The sequence below is a fragment of the Sturnira hondurensis genome, unplaced genomic scaffold (assembly GCF_014824575.4).
Source record: "Sturnira hondurensis isolate 20B ecotype Veracruz unplaced genomic scaffold, ASM1482457v3 Scaffold0021143, whole genome shotgun sequence".
NCBI classification, from domain to species: Eukaryota; Metazoa; Chordata; class Mammalia; order Chiroptera; family Phyllostomidae; genus Sturnira; species Sturnira hondurensis.
Window position 1 is genome coordinate 18727933 of NW_028093774.1, and position 19528 is coordinate 18747460.

At 51.2% G+C, this 19528-nt stretch overlaps 1 protein-coding gene across 2 annotated transcripts in view; it reads left to right on the top strand.

Moving 5' to 3' along the window:
• Positions 1 to 19528, top strand: part of POMT2 (protein O-mannosyltransferase 2) — a 55008-nt gene that overhangs the window by 15536 nt on the left and 19944 nt on the right. The window contains exons 2-9 of one of the 2 annotated variants that reach the window (XM_037031674.1): positions 9 to 398; positions 6171 to 6255; positions 10699 to 10803; positions 12543 to 12651; positions 14546 to 14654; positions 16234 to 16393; positions 17803 to 17909; positions 18552 to 18634. In XM_037031674.1, the coding sequence (XP_036887569.1) occupies positions 151 to 398; positions 6171 to 6255; positions 10699 to 10803; positions 12543 to 12651; positions 14546 to 14654; positions 16234 to 16393; positions 17803 to 17909; positions 18552 to 18634 (1006 nt within the window). In that variant the 5' untranslated portion in view covers positions 9 to 150. The other variant, XM_037031675.1, reaches the window with a different exon arrangement.

Sequence of the window (19528 nt, forward strand, 5' to 3'; positions counted from 1 at the left end):
GCCCAGAGGCCGGGGTTCACGCCCCGCTGCTGACGCAGGGAACTACATATCCCAGGGCATCCCGAGCTGCCCCTTTGTGGCTTCTGGGCAGGACGGCTGGCAAGGCCTAGAGAGCCGACGAGCTGGAGGCCGATCCTGGGGAAAGGAAAGATGCCGTCGGCAGTGGGCAGAGGCCTGGCAGGTTTCGAAGTACGTCCCCGGAAGGGCCGCTGTGGGCCCCAGGCTGCTATAGCCGCGGGTCCGGAAGGGGCCGCCGAGGCTGCAGCGAGGAGCCCCAGACAGCCTGCTGGGGGCTCGCGGCGCTTCGAGGCGGCCTGCCGGTGGGCCCTGCTGGCCTTGGTGACGCTGCTGTCCTTCGCCACCCGCTTCTACCGCCTAGACCAGCCGCCGCACGTCTGGTGAGTGATGGGTGGGACTGGTGGTAACCGGGAGGAGAGACGCATCCTCTGATTGGTCCTGGGGCTCGGAGGGGGCGGGATTCGCAGGGAGAGGGGCGGAGTCGCGCTGGAAGGGGAAACTGAGGTTTCTGGTGTTTGCTTCTGGCCAATAGCAGTGTGCATGTTTGCTTTGGTGGGTGGCGGTGGAATTCTTAGGAATCACTCTTTATGCTTTCCAGGTTAGGCTGCAGTGTCTCACCTGGCTCTCAGATTGTGGCTGTTAAAGGTGCTTTGAAGTTTCCAAAGAGACCCAGAAATTCTTAGTAGTGAATTTTCTAAGGTCTGAGTTCCTAATCTGCAGAATTTCCAGGCATCAGTGGAGGGGGGAATTGTTCACTGGGTACCATCATCCTTGGGAGCAGGGACAACTTGGGAGTCCAGGGATGGTGGCAGCGTTCCAGACAGCAGGTCTGGGATCTCCCTGTGAGGAGAGATTTATTTTGTGAAGGGTTTAGTTTGTAGAGTGAGTTGCAAGACTGAGGTATGGTCAGATTTTATTACATAAGATTTAAGAAGTCACCAACTGGCAGGAGGAAAAGTCGTATACAATCTGGAAATGGTTACTTTGGCCAGCAAGTGATACCATATTTTCTCATTATCAGCGAGGAGACAGCTAGTGTAGGGGATGTTAGAAATGGAGCAACTTGACTAAAAAGCAAGCAAGATAACCAACTATCAGGGCTTCCCTGCTTGGAAGTTAATAAATGAGCTTGTTGTTTCTTGAGTCTTGGCAGAAGACATGAGACTCCTGGGTCAGAGACAAAGGGTGTGTTTCTGTGACACAGGAAGCAGGATGAATGTGGGTACGTTGGAGTCAGTTTCCCTGGTTCCCCAAGTTCCACAGGGTGAATGTGATGGTCTCGGGTGGGTGACTGCACACACAGTGGGTTTCTTTGCAGCTGAGGATCAACAGCTTGGGGGACCTACTGTTTTATAGCAAGCAGTAAGCAAACTTACTCTTTGTCTTGGAGAGAGACATGACAGCATTATTCAAGGTTGCTTGGTGTAAACCAGCTTTGAGAAATGCCCCCAGGGAACTGCAATGAGGGCCTTGCATTCTTGGCACATCAGCAAACAAGACCACATGTTTCTCTGATGACCAGGTGAAAACTGGTACAGCTTAGCCGGGAAGCTCTGATTCATTCGCCTCATTCACCAGACATTGTACCTTTGCATTTCCATTTATTTCGGTCTCTACAAAACTCTGTGAATAGAAAAAAATGTCAAATCCCCGGAAGACTGCAAAAGACACTTGGAACGGTGTTTTCCCCCGACTCACTGCAGTCGCCCTTTTTGAATCCATCGTTTGGTTTTCTGGAAGGAGCTCAAAATAGAGGACTCCTTCCCAGTCTCACCATATACACAACATCTCCTTCTCTGGATGAAGATTGGCATTTGGTGTGGTTGTTGGTGGTTCATTTTTTTTTTTCTTTTTTCGATTTTATTTATTTTTTAGAGAGGGGAAGGGATGGAGAGAGAGGAAGAGAAACATCAATGAGCGGTTGGTTGCCTCTCACATGCTCCCCCAACCCAGGGGCCCCAATGGCTGGTGGCCCATCATTGGGCAGCCATTCCAAAGAAAGGGAGGGGCGCCGTCGTCAGACGGTGGCTGCTTTGGAAAGCTGGTAATATGACAGTTCAGTTTAAAGGGTCACAATGGCGTATCCGGAGTCAGATGATTGTACTCAAACAGCATTGTGAACATTGTAATCCGAAAAAGTGCCAGCAGCAAAGAGGCACCAATGATAGAGAGCCCCAGGGGCAGCAAAGTCCCAACAGGGTCTGTTTGGAGCATGCAGGGTCCCCGCCTCATGCCCAGTGGCTTCCTTTACTGCGAGACCACAGGCCGCCTTTTGTCAGAGGCACAAGCTACCACAACGCAGTGATGGCTTCTACTTTGGAAACACGGAGCCCTTTACTTTGCACCCAGTTCAGGGTGGTAGACGGGTCTCCTCGCCCGGTGCAGTGGCAGCAGGCTGGGCGGTACAGGTTTGTTCGATCGGCACCCGGTCTGATCAGAATATCGGCCCTAACAGTGGTCACCTGCATGGGTGATCCGGGTTGTCCCATCGGCAGGCTCCGTGATTTTATCGCACAGTTTTCGGCTCCAAAGGGGAGAGGTTTTAATCTCTCAGTGTGTAGCCTTCCAAGTGACACACGAGATGGCTAGGCCAATGGCAAATGCCCAAGAGTCAATAAAAATAAAACTTGTCTGTTTCTTAGGAGTATGGCCTAGGACAAGGGTGGGGTCTTTAATTCAAACCACAGTGCAGGTCAACCCTGACTGCAGTCAGCCTTCCAGAGGTGTCCCTGGGGCCGGATGACTGCTGTTGCCCAGTGGCACCGTCAACTTAGAGTGCAGCCTGGCCATCAGTGCCCCACGCAGAGCACTGCGGAAGACTTCTGTGAATAAAGGCTCCACTGAGGTAGCGGCTTTGCTTTCGGGGGTAGATGGTTTCTCCTGAAGGGGGAGCTGTGGCCACCTCTGCGTGTAAACTCTGGGTGCCTCTGGGGCCAGGTTGGCTGCTGTCTTGAATATACCATTTCCGTTGCACCAGCGAGGCTTCTTGAGCCCTTTCCTTGTTAGGCGTAGATTCCAAGTTAACCCACTCCGAAGTGGCAGGGCTCCAAAGCCCTTCATGCTCAGGCTCTCAATTTCAACCAGAGCTTAGAACCCTGGTAGGTTGCTAGTTGCCTCTTTAAAAAAGAGTGTTCTTGGTGGCTGTATCCAGCAGGGGGTGCTGTTATCCTGGAAACTACCATTCCCTCTTTGTTTATTTTTAAAATTTTATTGATTATGCTGTTCCAGTTGTCCCAGTTTTTCCCCCATGCCCTCCTCTACCCAGTATCTCTCATGCCCTCTGGTAATCCCCCCTCCTTTGTTCATGTCCATAGGTCATGCATATAAGTTCTTTGGCAGCTCCATTTCCTATACTTACTTTTAACATCCCCCTGTCTATTCTGTAACTACCAATGTATACTTCTTTTTAAAAAATCATTTTATTGTTGTTCAATTACTGTTGTCTGCATTTACCCCCCATCACTCCCCCCACCCCAGCCATCCCCGCCTCCCTCCCTTGCTTCCACACCCCCCTTGGTTTTGTCCATGTGTCCTTACCAATTGTTACTTCTTAATTCCTTCACCTTTTCCCTCATTCTCTCCAGAAAGCCTCCTCAACTGGCCAGCATCCCCAGTGCTCTCCATATCTGTGACTCTGTTTCTGTTCTGCTTGTTTGCTTAGTTTGTTTTAGATTCAATTGTTGATAGTTATGTATTTACTGCCATTTTATTAATGTTGATAGTTTTGACCTCCTTTTTCTTAAATAAGTCCCTTTAACATCTCCTATAATAATGATTTGGTGGTGATGAACTCCTTTAGCTTTACCTTGTTTGGGAAGCACTTTATGTGCCCTCTGGTTCTCAATGATAGCTTTGCTGGTTAGAGTAATCTAGGTTGTTGGTTCTTGCTTTTCATCACTTTGAATACTTCTTGACAATGCCTTCTAGCCTGCAAAGTTTCTTTTGAGTGATCAGCTGACAGTCTCATGGGCACTCCTTTGTAAGTAACTGTCTGCTTTTCTCTTGCTGCTTTTAAGATTCTCTCTTTATTTTTAATGGTTGGTATTTTAATTATGATGTGTCTCAGAGTGTTGCTATTTGTATTCATCTTGTTTGGGGCTCTCTGTGCTTCCTGGACTTGTGTGTCTATTTCCTTCAGCAAATTAGGGAAGTTTTCTTTTATTACTTTTTTCAAATAGGTTTCCAATTTCTTGCTCTCTCTCTCTTCTCCTTCTGGCAGCCCTATGATGATGCAAATGTTGGAATGCTTGAAGTTGTCCCAGAGCCCCCCTTTCACCATTCAAAGTGATGAAAAGCAAGGACCGACAACCTCCAAAAGAATTTGGATTTTTTTTTTCTTCTTGCTGTACTGATTGGATGTCTTTGGCTTCCTTATGTTTCAGATCGTTGACTTGATTCTTGGCTTCATCCACTCCACTGTTGATTCTCTGTCAATTGTTCTTGATTTCAAATAGTGTCTCCCTCATTTCCGATTGGATTATATTTGTGCTTCTGAAGTACCCACTGAATTCCTTGTGCATCCTTATAAACAGTGTTGTGAACTCTGCATGTGATAGTTTGCTCATCCCCATTTTGTTCTTTTGGGGTTTTGGTCTATTCTTTCATTTGGGCCATGTTTCTCTGTCTCATTTGGGCAGCCTCCCTGTGTTTGTTTCTGTGTATGAGGTAGAGCTGCTTTGACTCTATGTCTTGGTAATTGCCCTAATGTAGCAGGTGTCCTGTGGGGTCCAGTGGCCCAGCCTCCCTCATCCCCCGCCTGGGTACTTGAAGTGCACCCTAAGTGTGGGCTGAGTACTCCCACCTCTTGTTGTTGAGTCTTGATTGTTGTCCCCAGGACAATGGGAGGGATTTACTCAGGCCAGACAGCTGGTAGGACTGGCTGTGACCACTGGCCAGCAACCCCCTCCCTCTGTGGCTTGTGGAGGTGATTGGTTGGTGGTGCCCTAATGTGGTCTGTCCTCTGGGTGTGCAGGCTCTGGGGTTTCCTGGGCGGTGCGGGCCAAGGTCAGCCTCCACCTGTGTTCTATCTGGGGCTGCTTGGCATGAGCTCTAAAGCAATCGGCAGATGGCTGCTGCTGGTGCTGGGCCTGGGGCCACTCAGAGAGCAGGCTACAGGGCTGGGCTCAGCAGTTGCTTGTTTGAGAGCAGATCTGCAGATTTATGAAGGTCTCTGGAGCCTGCACCTAGCCCAGCCCTTCATATAGAAAAGCCACTGTTACTAGCTTGGGTGGGCAAGTAAGTGGGATGGGGCGGAGCCTTAGGTAATCATGGGGGCAGGCTAACTCCGTGGGCCAGGTTGATGGAGACTCAGATATGGTGCCACCGCACTGTGGCTCTGTGTGGGGCAGGGCTCAGATGAGAGACTGGCCACTGTCCGCAGTTCTCTCCAGGAGGACGCTGACCCCCAGCTCTCGCTCTGATGCCAGACACTTTGGTTCCTCCCCGTATACCACAAGGTGAACAAAATCAGACTTCTGTGACCAGCAGCCCACAGTGTAGTTTGTGATCATAGTAATGTAGTTTCCAGTAGCCAACGTCTCAGAGTTAGGAGTTAACATAGAAAAAACCTGTACTACAGAATTTTTTTATATTCTAGGAAAACTCTTTGCCTTGTAAAAATAAATATAAACTCAAGATACAGAATAAATATAGATTTAACTTAAATTTATGATTAAATTTATGGTTGGTAAATATTTGCTAGCATTTTAAATTTATTTAAATGAAGATTAATGACCAGTTTCCTCAAATCACTTATGTCAAAAGTTGTTTTTCTGGCCCTGGCTGGTGTAGCTCAGTGGATTGAGCGTGGGCCTGCGAACCAGACAATTGCGGTTCGATTCCCAGTCAGGGCACATGCTTGGGTTGCAGGCCAGTTTCTGGCAGTGGCCAATTCCCTGCAGGGGATGCATGAGAAGCAACCATACATTGATATTTCTTTCGTCTCTCCTTCCCTCCCCCTCTAAAAAGATAAATAAATAAAATATATTTTTAAAAAAGTTGTTTTTCTTTTTTGTTTAATTCAAATTTTCTCATTCTTTGTTTGAAACTCATAGTCTCTGGTTTTCACTGTAATTTTAACCACACTTTATTGAGGCTATTTGGATTGTATGATAATTTAAAAATTCTCATTTCTCCTTTTGCTTTTCCTTTAGTTGGGATGAGACTCACTTTGGAAAAATGGGAAGTTACTACATCAACCGCACCTTCTTCTTCGACGTGCACCCGCCGCTGGGAAAGGTGAGGGAGTGAACCCGCCGTGTGGGGAGCAGCGGCTCTCTCCCGAGGGCTGGAGCCGAGTCTTGGTTTGGGTTTAATCCTTGGCCTCATGGGGAGAATTCCCTGACATTGTAGACCAGTTGCTCTTATGGAAAATCTGTGGTGTTTTTAGGGGTCCTCTGGGCTCAGAAATGGAGAGAGAGCCCACTGACGGATGGTTGGAAAAGCAAAACATAGTGTATCTATACGCTGGAATGTTACTCAGCTCCAAAATTGGAGTGAAGTGTGATACCTGCTACAACATGCAGGCATCTTACCAACATGACGCTGAGCCAAGGAAGCCAGACCAAAAGGCCACATACTGTATGAGTCCATTTGTATGAAATGTCCAGAATTGGCAACTCCGTGGAGACAGAAAGAAGATCAGCAGTCGCCAGGGTCTGCGGGGGAGGGGTTGGGGGAGCGACTTCCAATGAGTGCGGACTTTCTCTTCGGGACAGTGAAGCGTTCCATAATTGGGCAGTGGCCATGGTTGTACAACCTTGTGAATAAGGTAAAAACCTCAGTACACTTTAAAATGGTGAATTGTAGCCCTGGCTGGTGTAGCTCAGTGGATTGAGCGCGGGCCTGCAAACCACACGATTGCGGTTCGATTCCCAGTCAGGGCACATGCCTGGGTTGCAGGCCAGTTCCCGGCAGGGGCCAGTTCCCAGCAGGGGATGCATGAGAAGCAACCATACATTGATGTTTCTCTTCCTCTCTCCTTCCCTTCCCCTCTAAAGATAAATAAATAAATATTTAAAAAAAAAAAATAAATAAAATGGTGAATTGTATGATATATGACTTTTACCTCCGTTTATAAAGAGAAAAACGAAATGGAGAGAAGGAGTGTGTCACAGAAAGCAGGAACAGCTTTGGGGAGCCGACATCCACTCAGAGTGACCCTCTGTGCACCTCCACTACTCCCAACACACACACTGTTTGACCGGTCCTTTGACGTGGTTTCCAATGAGAAATTCCACCAATCGGAATTCTTTTTTTTTTTTTTTTTAAAAGAAACTCCTCTAAGAAGGCTAATGGATTAACTCTGGCATTCACTCTGCCCTTTCTTCCTAACTGGAGGCTGAGGGACAAGGGGACAGGAATGTGCCAGTTATAAAGTGGGGTTGGGGTGGCGGTGGGGGCGGGTCTTGGAGCATGGAGTGCTTGGGTGGAAGGCGGGGCTGAGAGCAGGGGAGGGTGGGGATCTGGGTGATGGGCCAGGGTAGGAAAGTGCCAGAGCAGGGGTCAGGGGCCACGGAGAGAGCCCTGCAGGGAGGGAGGTGAGGGGAGGTGGGGCAGGAGGCCTATTTCAGATTGAGCTGAGCCCAGAGTAGAAATGTTATGCTTCTTCCTGTGTCATTTATAAGAAGAACAATGAAAATAAGAGCGATTGAGCATGTGGTTTATTCTAGTCACTTCAGATGTATTATCTCATGTAACCTTCAGAACAACCCAGGAAGTAGGGATGGTTATACCCCCATGGTTCGGATGGGGGCACACGGACTCAGAGGGTTTGCCAGAGGGAGCGAGTCTAGTAAGTGACAGGGTCGCAGCCCAGACTGGGGTAGACTCTGCTTTCTGAAGCACCACACCCCACTGCCTCCTGAGCTTCCCTGGTCTCAGTACTCGGACTCCACCTGTTACTAACGTAGAATCAAGCAACAGAATGGGTTGAATATTCACGTTGGGCTAGCCTGGGAAGCACACCTCTGGAGAGGAGGTTTTTCATGGGAAACCCAGCCTGGTCTTTCAGCTGGGCACTGCCTGCCTGTTTTTGGTGTCCCCTTGTGCTGGGCATGGTGGTGTTGTGGACGACACTGGCTGGTTTGTCTTTACCAAAGCCTCACGCCCTCCCATGTGGCCCCCGTGGGAAGGGAGAAATGGGGCTTCTTCCTAAGGCCGCCCCGGGAGAGCAGTGCTCCTGCTCCCCCACTGCAGCTCCTGGTGGCCCTGTCCCCCCCTCCCCCCTCCCCCCGTTGCAGGAGGGTGATGAGCAAATCAGAGAGAAACCTGTGTGAGAGAAAGCAGAGTAGCTGTCGTAGGTTCTGAGGCCCAACCAGTGGAGAATCCAGAGCCCCGTGAGTGGGGTGTAGGAGGTGTTCTCCTACTTGCTGGGGCCCATGCCTGCCATTCCACACAGGCCCCTCGGCCTGGGCACCTGAGTGCTCTGGTCAGATGGGGGCTTTTAAAGAAATGAAAATGATTGCATATAGTGAAATATTCGATCAGCCCAGAAGGAAACACAAGGTCAAAAGCCACCTTCCCTCACATTTCTGTTCTTCAGAGGTGACTGTGGTCACCTTTGTTAACAGTTTCTTATGTACCCTCCCAGAAACTTCTATCCAAATACAAGTGTGTGTCTGTGTATACACACATACATATTAATTCACACGAACACTTTACGCAGATTGGGTCAGACTGAAATTGCTCAGCAACTTGTATTTTAACATAATGTACCTCTTTCCCACACTAGCACATTAAAATGTACTGTATTTTTTTTAGTGACTGTGTATTATTCCATTATACAGCTGTGCTGTAAATTATTTTACCCCTCTTCAATTGCTGGGCATTTGTGTTATTTCCAGGTTTTTAGCCATAACAAAAGATACTGCACAAACATCCTTGTACATGTATCTTTTCATAGTTATACAGGTGTGTCTAAAAGATTCTCAGCAAGTAAAGAGTCAAATGGACAGTTACATTTGTGTTAGATATTGCCAAGTTTTCCTGGAAAAACACCGTGGCCACGTGCAGGCCCACCAACAGTGTATGAGGGTGTTTGCCGGCCCACACCACCGCCAGCTCCGCCGTGACCACTCTGTGGAACTGCCAGCGTGAGAGCGAAGCCTGGTGTAGCGCCGGTTTCCTTTGCACGTCCCCTGAGTTCGGTTGGGCATTTCTTTTTCATGTGTTGATCAGTCATTTGTATTTTGTTTTCTGTGAACTTGCTCATTTTTCTAGTAGGTTTTATTCTCTTTCTCCTGATTTGCAGGAGTTTTTAAGTGAGGAAATCGGCTCAGGGTTACTTTTAACCTTAAGGGAACTGAGAGGGAGCGGAACTTGGAGTGCCTCTTCAGTTCTCAGCATAGTGCCAGGTGTTTTTACCTACAGCATCACCTCCTCTCTGCGCATCCCCCGTTCTATTACCTGTTGCTCAGAGACAGGGAGTGTTGTCCGAAATCAGAGAGGTGGTCTGTGGGCGCATAGGTCCGAGCCACCTGTGCAGTTCTTCCCAGCACCTGCCCACCCAGCAGTCCACAGTCCGAGGATTCAGAGCAGCCCAGGCTGGGTTATCCTCTGCAAACCCAGGTGGGGAGGAGCATCATTCCACTTGTCACCTGTCAGGTTTGATTCATCTGGGTATTTAGATAGCTCCGTCTTTTCAATGCCTTCTATTACTTTATATTAAATTAATTATAGCAAATTAACTTCTGGACCCTGGGATTTCCCCTTTAAAAAAAACAACCAATCATTTCCTGCAGAACTTTGGCTTCCATACCTGATGTGGACTGTAGAGAGCGACTCTGTTTAGAGCTACTCAGAGGAAAGAGGGAGCTGGTTTGCAGTCTGTCCCCAAGCCCCCCCCCACAGTGTTGCTGGGAGGGGCTTTCCTTCCACACAGCCAGAGTGTTCTGCCCCCCACCCCCAGCTGGAACAGCGTGGCCTGGGCCAGCCTCGGGCTGTTACAGATGCTTGGAATTTGCCGGCAGTTTTTATGTTGGAACTGCTTCTGACTGCTCCTGTGAAAAGAGAATTTGACAATGGTGATGGCCGAGGCAAGATAGAAAGAGGCCGGTCCTCTCAAATGTTTGGAGGCGTTCACGTCTCGGTTTATGGTTGATTTATTCTGGTTTGGGATGTGCCATGGTTGCCTCCTTTTGGAATGCTGGGAAAAGGAGGAACCAGTCTTGGCCTTTTGGCGTTTTTTTTTTCCACTAGGATTTTTCTCTTCCCTCCTGGGAAAATGCAACTGTGTTTCCTCTTTTCCATTTTCTTCTGTCCTCTATGTTCCTGGTATTTAGAAACGTGGCCACTTCTCTCCCTCCTCAGTCTGACTTGGAGTCTCCTTCGCCTTTTGTGGGTCAGCCTCCCGAATCTGAATTGGCCCTGCCCCCAGCCTGTGCCATGAACTGGCCGAGTGAGAGCGCCCCTCAGTGGCCCTGCCCGGGATTTTTTCTTCCTAAGTGTCCATCTGAGAACTTGGTCTTAATACAAGGGAGGGTTTGTTTCAGGACGATGAGCTCTATAGACAGAAGATTCTTTGCTTTGCAACAGCTGCAGGAGAAAATGTCACATTGTCAGCTCCAGGGACCATTGTCAAGGGAAGCCAAAGTCTGGATGCAGCTGGAGGGAGGTTCAGGGGATGCAGGAATCACCCCTCAAAGGTCTCTCATTTTTTTTTGTTTGGTCTCTTCCTCTCAGATGCTGATAGGCCTTGCTGGCTACCTGAGTGGATATGATGGCACCTTTATGTTCCAGAAGCCTGGGGACAAGTATGAGCATCACAGCTACGTGGGAATGAGAGGAGTAAGGCTTCCTGCCTTGATGTAGCCTCATTGGACCCAGGGGCCACTCCGTCAGAAGCGTTAGTTGGAAGCCCTGGATGGTGGCAGGGGTAGATAAATGGACTTTGGGGTCGGAGGAGGATGGTTGGACCCGTACCCTGTAGTAGAAATTCCGGTGTAGAGATTCAGTACTGGTGTGGGTGAGAGAGGAAGGGGAAGCCACAGACGATGTGGAGGTTACATAGGCAGGAGCAAGCCCACTCTGTCCTCTGTTGTCCTGCCCGTGTGAGGCATCAGACTGCAGGTTGGAGAGCAGCCTGGGACCCAGGCCGCCAGGGTCCCAGCCGTGGCCTCAGCACATTGGCAGGCTACATGGTCTTCCTTTCTCGGACCAAAACCACGAGAGTGTTGCCCATCTCAGAGGGCCTTTTCTTAAGATGTCAGCGTCCCCTACTCCTGTTACCAGGTTTCTGGTGCATTCCCATGAAGGTTTCAGGCGCACACAAGGGGTTCTCCAGGCTTCGAAGGGAGGCTGTGGCTCTGCCTGCTGCCTTTGTGCCCTGAGACCCAGCACCAGCCTCGATGGAGCGTGGCAGGGCGCAAACACCCAACTCTGGGCACCCAGACCTGTAGCTAAATGAGACCTGAAGAAACTGGCCTTCCCTGGGGGCTCTCAAAGCAAGTTGCATTTACAAACCCCTTTCCTCGAGAAGCTCACACGCTTCAGATAAATGCAGAGTGCCTATCTGGGCTAACCATTGGGTAATTTGCATGGCTATATCATACCACATTAAACAAGAAGTGTCTGATACCCTCAGGTTCATATGCAAAGTGATCCTGTGCACCTTAATGCCTTTTGAATACCACATAGCATGCATAGTTGGATATAGGCCTGACTCACTGTGAACTTGGCTGTGGGACTTGAGAAGGCCAAACATCACAGCCTTATTCTGGTTCACACTAGGGCACATTGCTTGCAGTTGAGAATAGGTGACAATCCAGATGTGAGGATTTCCATTTCCTCGGGCTTGTCTGTTCTGATGGGCAAAGTAGGGAGCCACAGAGAAGGCTTCTGGTTCAAAACCAAAGCAAACCAAAGAGCCCTCCAGGTACTGAAGTGTGAGGCAGTGTTTTTTTCTGACATTAAAGTACAACCTGTAGATTAAAGAGCGATTGCCGGTGTGGCTGAAGCAAAGGACCAAGGGAGAAATAACAGAAACAATACAATTCTCTAAAATACTAAAACACCTTCAGAGATACCTTTCGTAACTGGTACCACGGTTTTGTAATAGAAGCTACTGTTTGTCAGGTACCTCCTGTGTGTTAATAAACTTTACGTCATTTCATCTTCAGAGTAAACCTTGTGAGGTAGGAACTTTTATTCTTCACATTACACGGGTGGGGAGGCTGAGACACAGAGGAGGGGTGGCATTCTCAGGGTCACAGCTAGTTAGCGTGGAGGAACAGCCCCACCCTGGCACCCCCCCGCCATGCAGCCAGTGGGCCATCCTGCCTACCCTGTCCTGGCTGAACTTGGCCGATTTCGTGTCCGTGCCCAAGCTGGTGCTCAGTGAGAATATAAATGTTACTTGATTTGATGCTTCACTGTTAGGTCAGCCCTTTCTCATGTATACTTGTCCCGGGTGATTTTAGGTCACCACGTCTGCCCTCATTAGGGTCCTCCGAGTTTGTACCGAGTTAAGCGGGTCCCTGAGGCTTAGCTCAGCAGGTTATTCAACTGCTTCTCTGTTCTCCCCACAGTTCTGCGCCTTCCTCGGGTCCTTGCTGATCCCCTTCGCCTACCTCACTGTCCTGGAGCTGTCCCGGTCCCTGCCAGCAGCACTGCTGGCTGCTGCCCTCCTCACCTTTGGTAGGTTGTGTTGTACCTCGTGTCATGGTCAACTATGAACGCAGCTGGAAATCGGCACGTCCAAAGATCCTGCCCATGGGCCCAGTTCTATCAAGTCAAATAACTTCAGGATTGAGGAGATGTATTACAAGTCCTATTTTATTCAGTAGTAATACTCACATACATAAATGCTTGTATGTGGCAAGCCTTTACATTATTTTAAGGGGGAGTTAGCCTGGGTGACCCCAGGGAATGAACGATCTCCAAGTTGTGCACATTTGAGTTTGGATTGGATAAGAAGGTAAATGTGTGTGTGTGTGTGTGTGTGTGAGAGAGAGAGAGAGAGAGAGAGAGAGGAAGAGGCCTACAATTGTAATTCTGCTTCTCTTAGGTTACTGTCAAGATTACTTTGTGTTCCTTCAACTAATTTTAGTTGGATGCACAGAATGATGCCTCAGAAGTAGCTGGGTAGCAGGGGATGCAGATGGGAACTTAAATATTTTCTCTGGATGCTTGTCACATGGGCAAATGAGAGCTGACTGGTAGGAACCGATCCTGCTGCTGAAAGTGACTTCATGTCCTTAAAGAGCTTACCATTTAAAGAAATGCAGACCACTTTAGGTGGGTATTTTAGGGGTGATTCTGGCCCTGTGCTGATAGATATGTTGCAGGATTATATGGCCTCTCTGTAGGGGATTGGTGGCTTTTTCCTTGTGTCTTTAATTTCCCTTTTTAGTCACTCAGTCATTTATTTGTTTTTTTCATTCAGCAACTGTTTTTAAAGCGTCTCCTCTGTGCTAGGCCACTTTTCCTGGTCTCAGAGGATTCACTGATGAGAGTCTCTTATCTTGGAGCTTACTCACTGGTGGGGCAGATGGTAAATAAGCCAGTAGGTCACTAAGTCTGTGATGTAACATCCTAAGCAATGGGTGCAATGCAGAAGACAGAGTTGGGTAAAGAAGAGTCTTGGGGAGTGACCCCGTTTTGGGTGGGGCGGTCAGGGAGGAGCTCCCCGAGGAGAGGGCCTTGAGCAGAGGTTAAGCAGTGCAGAGAGGGAAGGGAAGAGTGTCCGGGCAGAGGGAGCCGCATGTGTGGTGGCCCTGGTGCAGGGCGGCACTTGGGGGAGCACGGTAGGGCAAAGTGGAGAGTGAGGCAGCGATGCTGAGATAGGAGGCCGGGTGGGCAGGGAGAGCGTGTGGGCTTTCGCCATGTTGTGAGGAGTTTGTTAGTCTGTGCGAGAGGGGAGTTTAAGAAGGGGCATGGCGCAATGAAATTTTGTTTTAAAAAATCGCTTTGGCACTTGTATGCAACATGTGCTTCATGTAAAATAGACGCTGTCCTAGGTGTTGGCCGCTTGCGGCTGCAGTAGCAAGGAGGCAGAGTTCGTGTTCGGGCTGCCCTGTGTGAATGGGTGACACGATCCTTCCTTGGGTCAAGAGCCTAGAAGCAGTGTGAGATACTGTTTTTTCGAAAGATTTTATTTATTTACTTTTAGAGAGAGGGGAACGGAAGGAGAGGGAGAGAAGTGGAAGGAGAAAGAGGGAGAGCAACATCAGTGTGTGGTTGCCTCTTCTGTGTCCCTTGCTGGGGGACCTGGCCTGCAACCCAGGCATGTGCCCTGACTAGGAATCGAACTGTGCATGACCCTTTGCTTCTCAGGCCGGTGCTCAATCCACTGAGCCACCCCAGCCAGGCCTGCGATACTATTTTATGTCCCTGGGCTTTGGTGTAGCCCAGAGCTGTGGCCTTTTGCCTACCCAGGACTCAGTGGGGGCTCAGAGGCCCATCTAGTCTGGACTGCATCAATGCTTGTGTGCAGCTGAGCGCAGGGGGCTGTTCCTTCTCGCCGGGGTGCTTGGTTCTCAGGGGACCCATCTCCGATCCCCCTTCTGACCACTGAGCTCATGTTTTTCAGACACAGGATGCCTCACTCTGTCCCAGTACATCCTCCTTGACCCCATCTTGATGTTCTTCATCATGGCTGCCATGCTGAGCATGGTCAAGTACAACTCCTGTGCCGCCAGGTCAGAAATGCCATCTTCGGGGGTGGGGGTCGGAAGCCGGGGCAGCTCCGGAGTTTGTGCAACGGCTGGGACAGGGCGGCTGGGACAGGGCGGGTGTCGGCAGGGCTTGTCCTGAGGCTGAGTTTCAGGCCAGCCGACTTTTTGAAAAACTTAGATTGCCCATTTTAGATTGTGCAGACAGATTTTAAAGTTCTCTATACTTGTATTTTTGCTTTACATAAGGCTAAGGAAATGTTGATTGTAGTTTTCAGGAATATTATCATTTGTAGAGTGGGGGTGGATTTTGAGAGGGGTTTGTGGATTACAGAGGGGTCCTCATGCCTCCCCACCATCTTATAAGCCACCCTGTGTCACGGGTGCTGAGTGGGAGGTCCCAGGACAATTTTGTCCTTCACATTCTCTGTCCCTGAGGGGGGGGACCCAGAGGAGACAATGCCTGGGAACTCCTTGTCTCCCTGTCCCAGTGGTTGTTCAAGCCAGTCCTGACTAGTGATGGGGACAGTGTATGTAAAGGCTGGCTTGAATGGCCCGTAGCAGTCAAGAGCATCCCTGCAGGCCCTGCTCCGTTCTCAAGCTGTCCTGGAGGGGCTGGTCTTCCCCCAGGCTAGCCTTTTCCAGATCACCCCTCTGCCTCTGGGAGAGCAGAGCAGGTCATTCATTCTATTCCCACCAAAAGAGCGGGTTCAGCCTAGGCTTTTCCAGAAGTCAGCGTGGTTCCGCCACAGCGGAGCTCATTCAGTGATGTTATGCTAATAGAGCCCAATCCAGCGGCCACCAGCTCGCTCTGGCTGTGGGTTATCTTCTGTTTCTACCGTGTCCACTTCCACCTGGCACTTCTTGAATACGTACTGCGTGCCAGGCACTGTGCTGGCGGCTGGAGGTGCAGAGTACTCATGTTGGGGCTGTTAAGGAGCGTCCACTCTGGCAGGGGAGGCAGCCCGACCCGTCAGAAAGCGGCAGCACCGTCCGCTAGATGCCCCAAGTGCAGCAACCCCGGGAGCCCACTGCCTAGGTCAGAACTGTGCTCTGCAGCCACCTGACCTCCCTGCGCTTCGATGGCCCTGTGTGTGATGAGAGGATGATGTCAGGATCTGCACCGTGGGGTTAGGGGAGGTTCAAGGTTAATGAGTGCGGAGGACTTGGAACAGTGCCTGGCACTGAGTAAGCGCCCAACAGATGCTGGCTTTTACAAGGCCCAGAGGTGGCCCAAAGGAGAGCACCGTTGAACCCGGTGGCTCCTCTGGGTTTTCCTCTCACTTCCACACGATCGGTTACTCCTGAAAAACAAGCCCCCTTGCTCACTTTAAGTTCTGTACTTAGGAAAGCCATGGCCCTGCTCCCCAGAAAAAGGTCCTGCTCCCACCCCCCCACACACACTGTGTTTCCTGCAGTTTCCCGGGTTTGCCAGGCTGCAGCCCCCTGGGAGCTGCGTGGTCCCCGAGGTTAGGAGCCCACGAATGGAGGGCACAGCCCAGCCTCTCAGAGTCCGAGACCCTCAGCCCTTTCCTGCTGCTGCTCTTTCTTGCTTTTGAGTCGGGTTCCAGCTGCCAAACTGAACTCTTGTCTTGTTGGTTTTCAGGCCCTTCTCTGCCCCCTGGTGGTTCTGGCTCAGCCTGACTGGCGTTAATCTGGCTGGTGCTTTAGGGGTCAAGTTTGTGGGCCTCTTTGTCATCCTGCAAGTGGGGTGGAACACTGTAGCAGACCTCTGGCACCTGTTTGGAGACCTCAGTCTTTCACTGGTGAGAACCCAAGTGCTTGTAGAAATGTCTCTGTGCCCCAGCGTCACTCAGCTGAGCCTGTGGCTTTCTCTGTCCCTGCTGCAGTCACCGCGGAGCGGCTGTGTCATGGGCCTGCGGCCGACAGGACCCAGCCGTCCTCCGTGGGCAGCGGGACAGCAGGGGCTGGTGTCAATCCACTTGCAGGGCCACGGCCGAGAGGTTGGAGGGTTGTAAAGGGGGAGGATGGCCTAAAAATCTTGGGGGTCTCTTTTGGCATTTGTTTCTGCAATGTTTTCTTAAAGCTCTACAAACTGCTCAGCCAGGGGATTCTGGCCACTTGGGCTCATGCCAAATATATGGCAGCCCCTGGCTGCGTGGGACCTCAGGGAAAGTGGTGAGGGCGCCCTTCCCAACTCCGGGTTTTTTTTCCTGACCCTGGGTTTCCAGATGTGGAAGCCAGGAAGGGCCTTTGAGGCTTATTACAGTGTTACTTACCAAGGGCTGGTTCTGTGCCCGGCACTGTGCAAAGGGCTTTGCCTTGGTTCTGTCATTTTCTTTCCACAATAGTCCTGTGTGGTAGGTAGTTATTACCCTCTCTTTACAAATGAGGATCTCGAGGCCTAGAGAGGTAGTAACATGCCCCAGGCCATACTGGGAGCAAGAGGCAGAGGTAGGGCTCAGCCTGAGGGGAGGCGGACTCCAGGCCTGACCTGTTGCACGGTAATGCTTCTCCACTGCCTCTGAGCCCAGTCCCAACAAGCTCGTTTATTCACTCAGGGAAAAGAGACAGGCTGTCCACTCAGTGGGAGGCACGATATGCAGGGGAATAGAGTAAAGGTCGCTGCCCAGTGGCCACCCTGGAGAGCGAGAAGTAAGTGAACAGGTGACTCCAGTCCCTGTTACGTGGAGAGCCAGTTCTGTGAGAGCACAGAGGAGGGCACGACCCAGTCTCAGGCGATGCCAGAGGGCTTCTGGGAAGAGGCTGCGGCCCGACGTCAAAATAAGGAGCCGTCAGCCCGTGGTGGGCAGGCTGACACAGAGCAGGAAGGTGGGAAAGTGCGAGGGGCCAGGCAGCGATGGGGATGTCAAGGGGACGAATGAGTGACGATGCTGGCGGTTCGGGCAGCGCTGTGTTGGTGGCGCAGTGACAGTCTGAGGTCAGTGAGGGCCTGGACAGGCAGCAGAGGGCCGGCTCGCGTGCAGCCCCCTGCGTTGCTGCAGTGGTGGGGCACTGTGGGAAGGCTTCGGGGGCCACATGTCCTTTCTTTACGGCCATTCGTTGTCGGTGTTTCCACGGTTGTGACCCATAGACGTCTACAGATGACGTACAGATAAAACCTAAGTCCCCGAGTTACGTGTGATGCACGTACAGGCTGTAAGGAAGGACAGAGGCCCACCTGCCCAGCCCCCTGCACTGGCTCTCTTTGCAGGTGACTGTGGGGAAGCACCTGGCAGCTCGCGCCCTGTGCCTCCTCGCGCTGCCGCTGGCTCTCTACGCGGCCGTGTTCGCCGCTCACTTCCTGGTGCTGAGTAAGAGGTACCGCGGGGTCTGTCCAGGCTGGCACCCGGGCTCCCTCGTGCCTCTAAGCCCTCGGACTGGCCGTGCAGTTTCCTGGGTCTGTGGTTGGGATGGGGGGGGCAGGGTGTTTCCCCGTTTGTGTTTCCTGTGTGCGGCCTACCTCCTGGGTGTCCAAAATGCTCAGAAAGGCCAACACATTTAGTAAAGAGTCTCCCCACAGCCAAAAGCCCCTCATCCCTAAACAAAGTCCCTTGTGCTTGACAGGGGTGGGCCACCATAAGGGTGCGCGGTTGGGGCGAGGGCAGCAACGAGGCCAGCAGCAGCCCCTGTGTAACAAGCAGCCGCTGAGGGTGCAGAACTCCGAGCTGTGTTCTGTGTCTGCAGTCTCTCTAACAAGAACCATTGCATGCTTAAAGTCTCCAATGTATAAATAGGGAGCTGAGGCTAAGCAAAGTCAGGTATCTTCCAAAGGTCACCTGGCTAGGAACTCGGGATTCGGACCTGTTTCTCCTGCACCATCGGCCTCGTTTGTCTCACGACACCTCACTGCCATGCTGGCTGTGCTTTTTGAAACCAGCCGAGCAGGTGTTGATGGGGCTGCCGGGAGCTCATGGTTCCCCCCGCTAACGCGGCTCTCTCTCTGCCCCTGCCCTCCCACAGCGGTCCTGGCGACGGCTTCTTCAGTTCTGCCTTCCAGGCTCGGCTTTCAGGAAACAGCCTTCACAACGCTTCCATCCCCGAGTGTGAGTGTCTGCCAGCCTTTGCGAAGGGCAGAGGGCTTTCTGGGAGCTGGATTAGAAAAGGGGAGTATGACAGCTTGCTATTTTAGCCTGTAGATGGCAGAGTGGGAGAGAGATCGGTATTTCTAGGAGAGAACTCAAGAGAGTGAGTCGGTTCGCAAGAAGTGCAGAAGTGGCCGTGCTGAGCAGCAAATGGCCCTAAGGAGAAGCTTCTCACTGCAGCTGTGAGAGCATCAAGGCCAGCGCTGGGGGGCCAGACTGAGAGGGTCCGATGGGGGAACAGGACCTTCAGGGCCACTGGCCAGTTTCCGCCACGGTCTTCTGTGACTCCCGTGCTTGCCTCATTCACAGATAGTAACTGAGCGTTACGCACGTTGGCGGCGGTAGGTGGATGCCCTCCAGAGTACAGAGTCCGGTGTGGAGTGTCTCTGTGTGATGCTCTCCAGGGTTCTCTGCGTTAAGTGTGTAAAGAGGGAACTCAGAGCGATGGGGATCGAAGGGTGCGAGAGATAACCTGCTGGGGTGGAAGGGGATTGGAGGCGTACAGAGTGAGGTGCCTCGGAGTCAGGTCCCGGAAGGATGGGTAGATTTGAACAGATGGAGAGGGAGGAGAGGGCATATCCGACAGAAGGGACAATGTGATCAAGGCCAAGGACAGGGAAAAACTCAAGGTGCAGACTGAATGCAGAAAAGTACTGGAAGTCAAGGTTGAAAAGGTAGGTGGGTCCACATTATGAGGATTTGAAACGTCTGGGTGGGGTGTTTGACTTCATTACACCGGCACTGGTGACTCAGTGGAGGTGTTTCGCCGGGAGGAGGCCAGGTAGGCTGCGCTGTGGGGAGGTGGCAGTGGTGGCAAAGTACAGGGTGGCAGGGGAGGGGAGGGGAGTGGGGCAG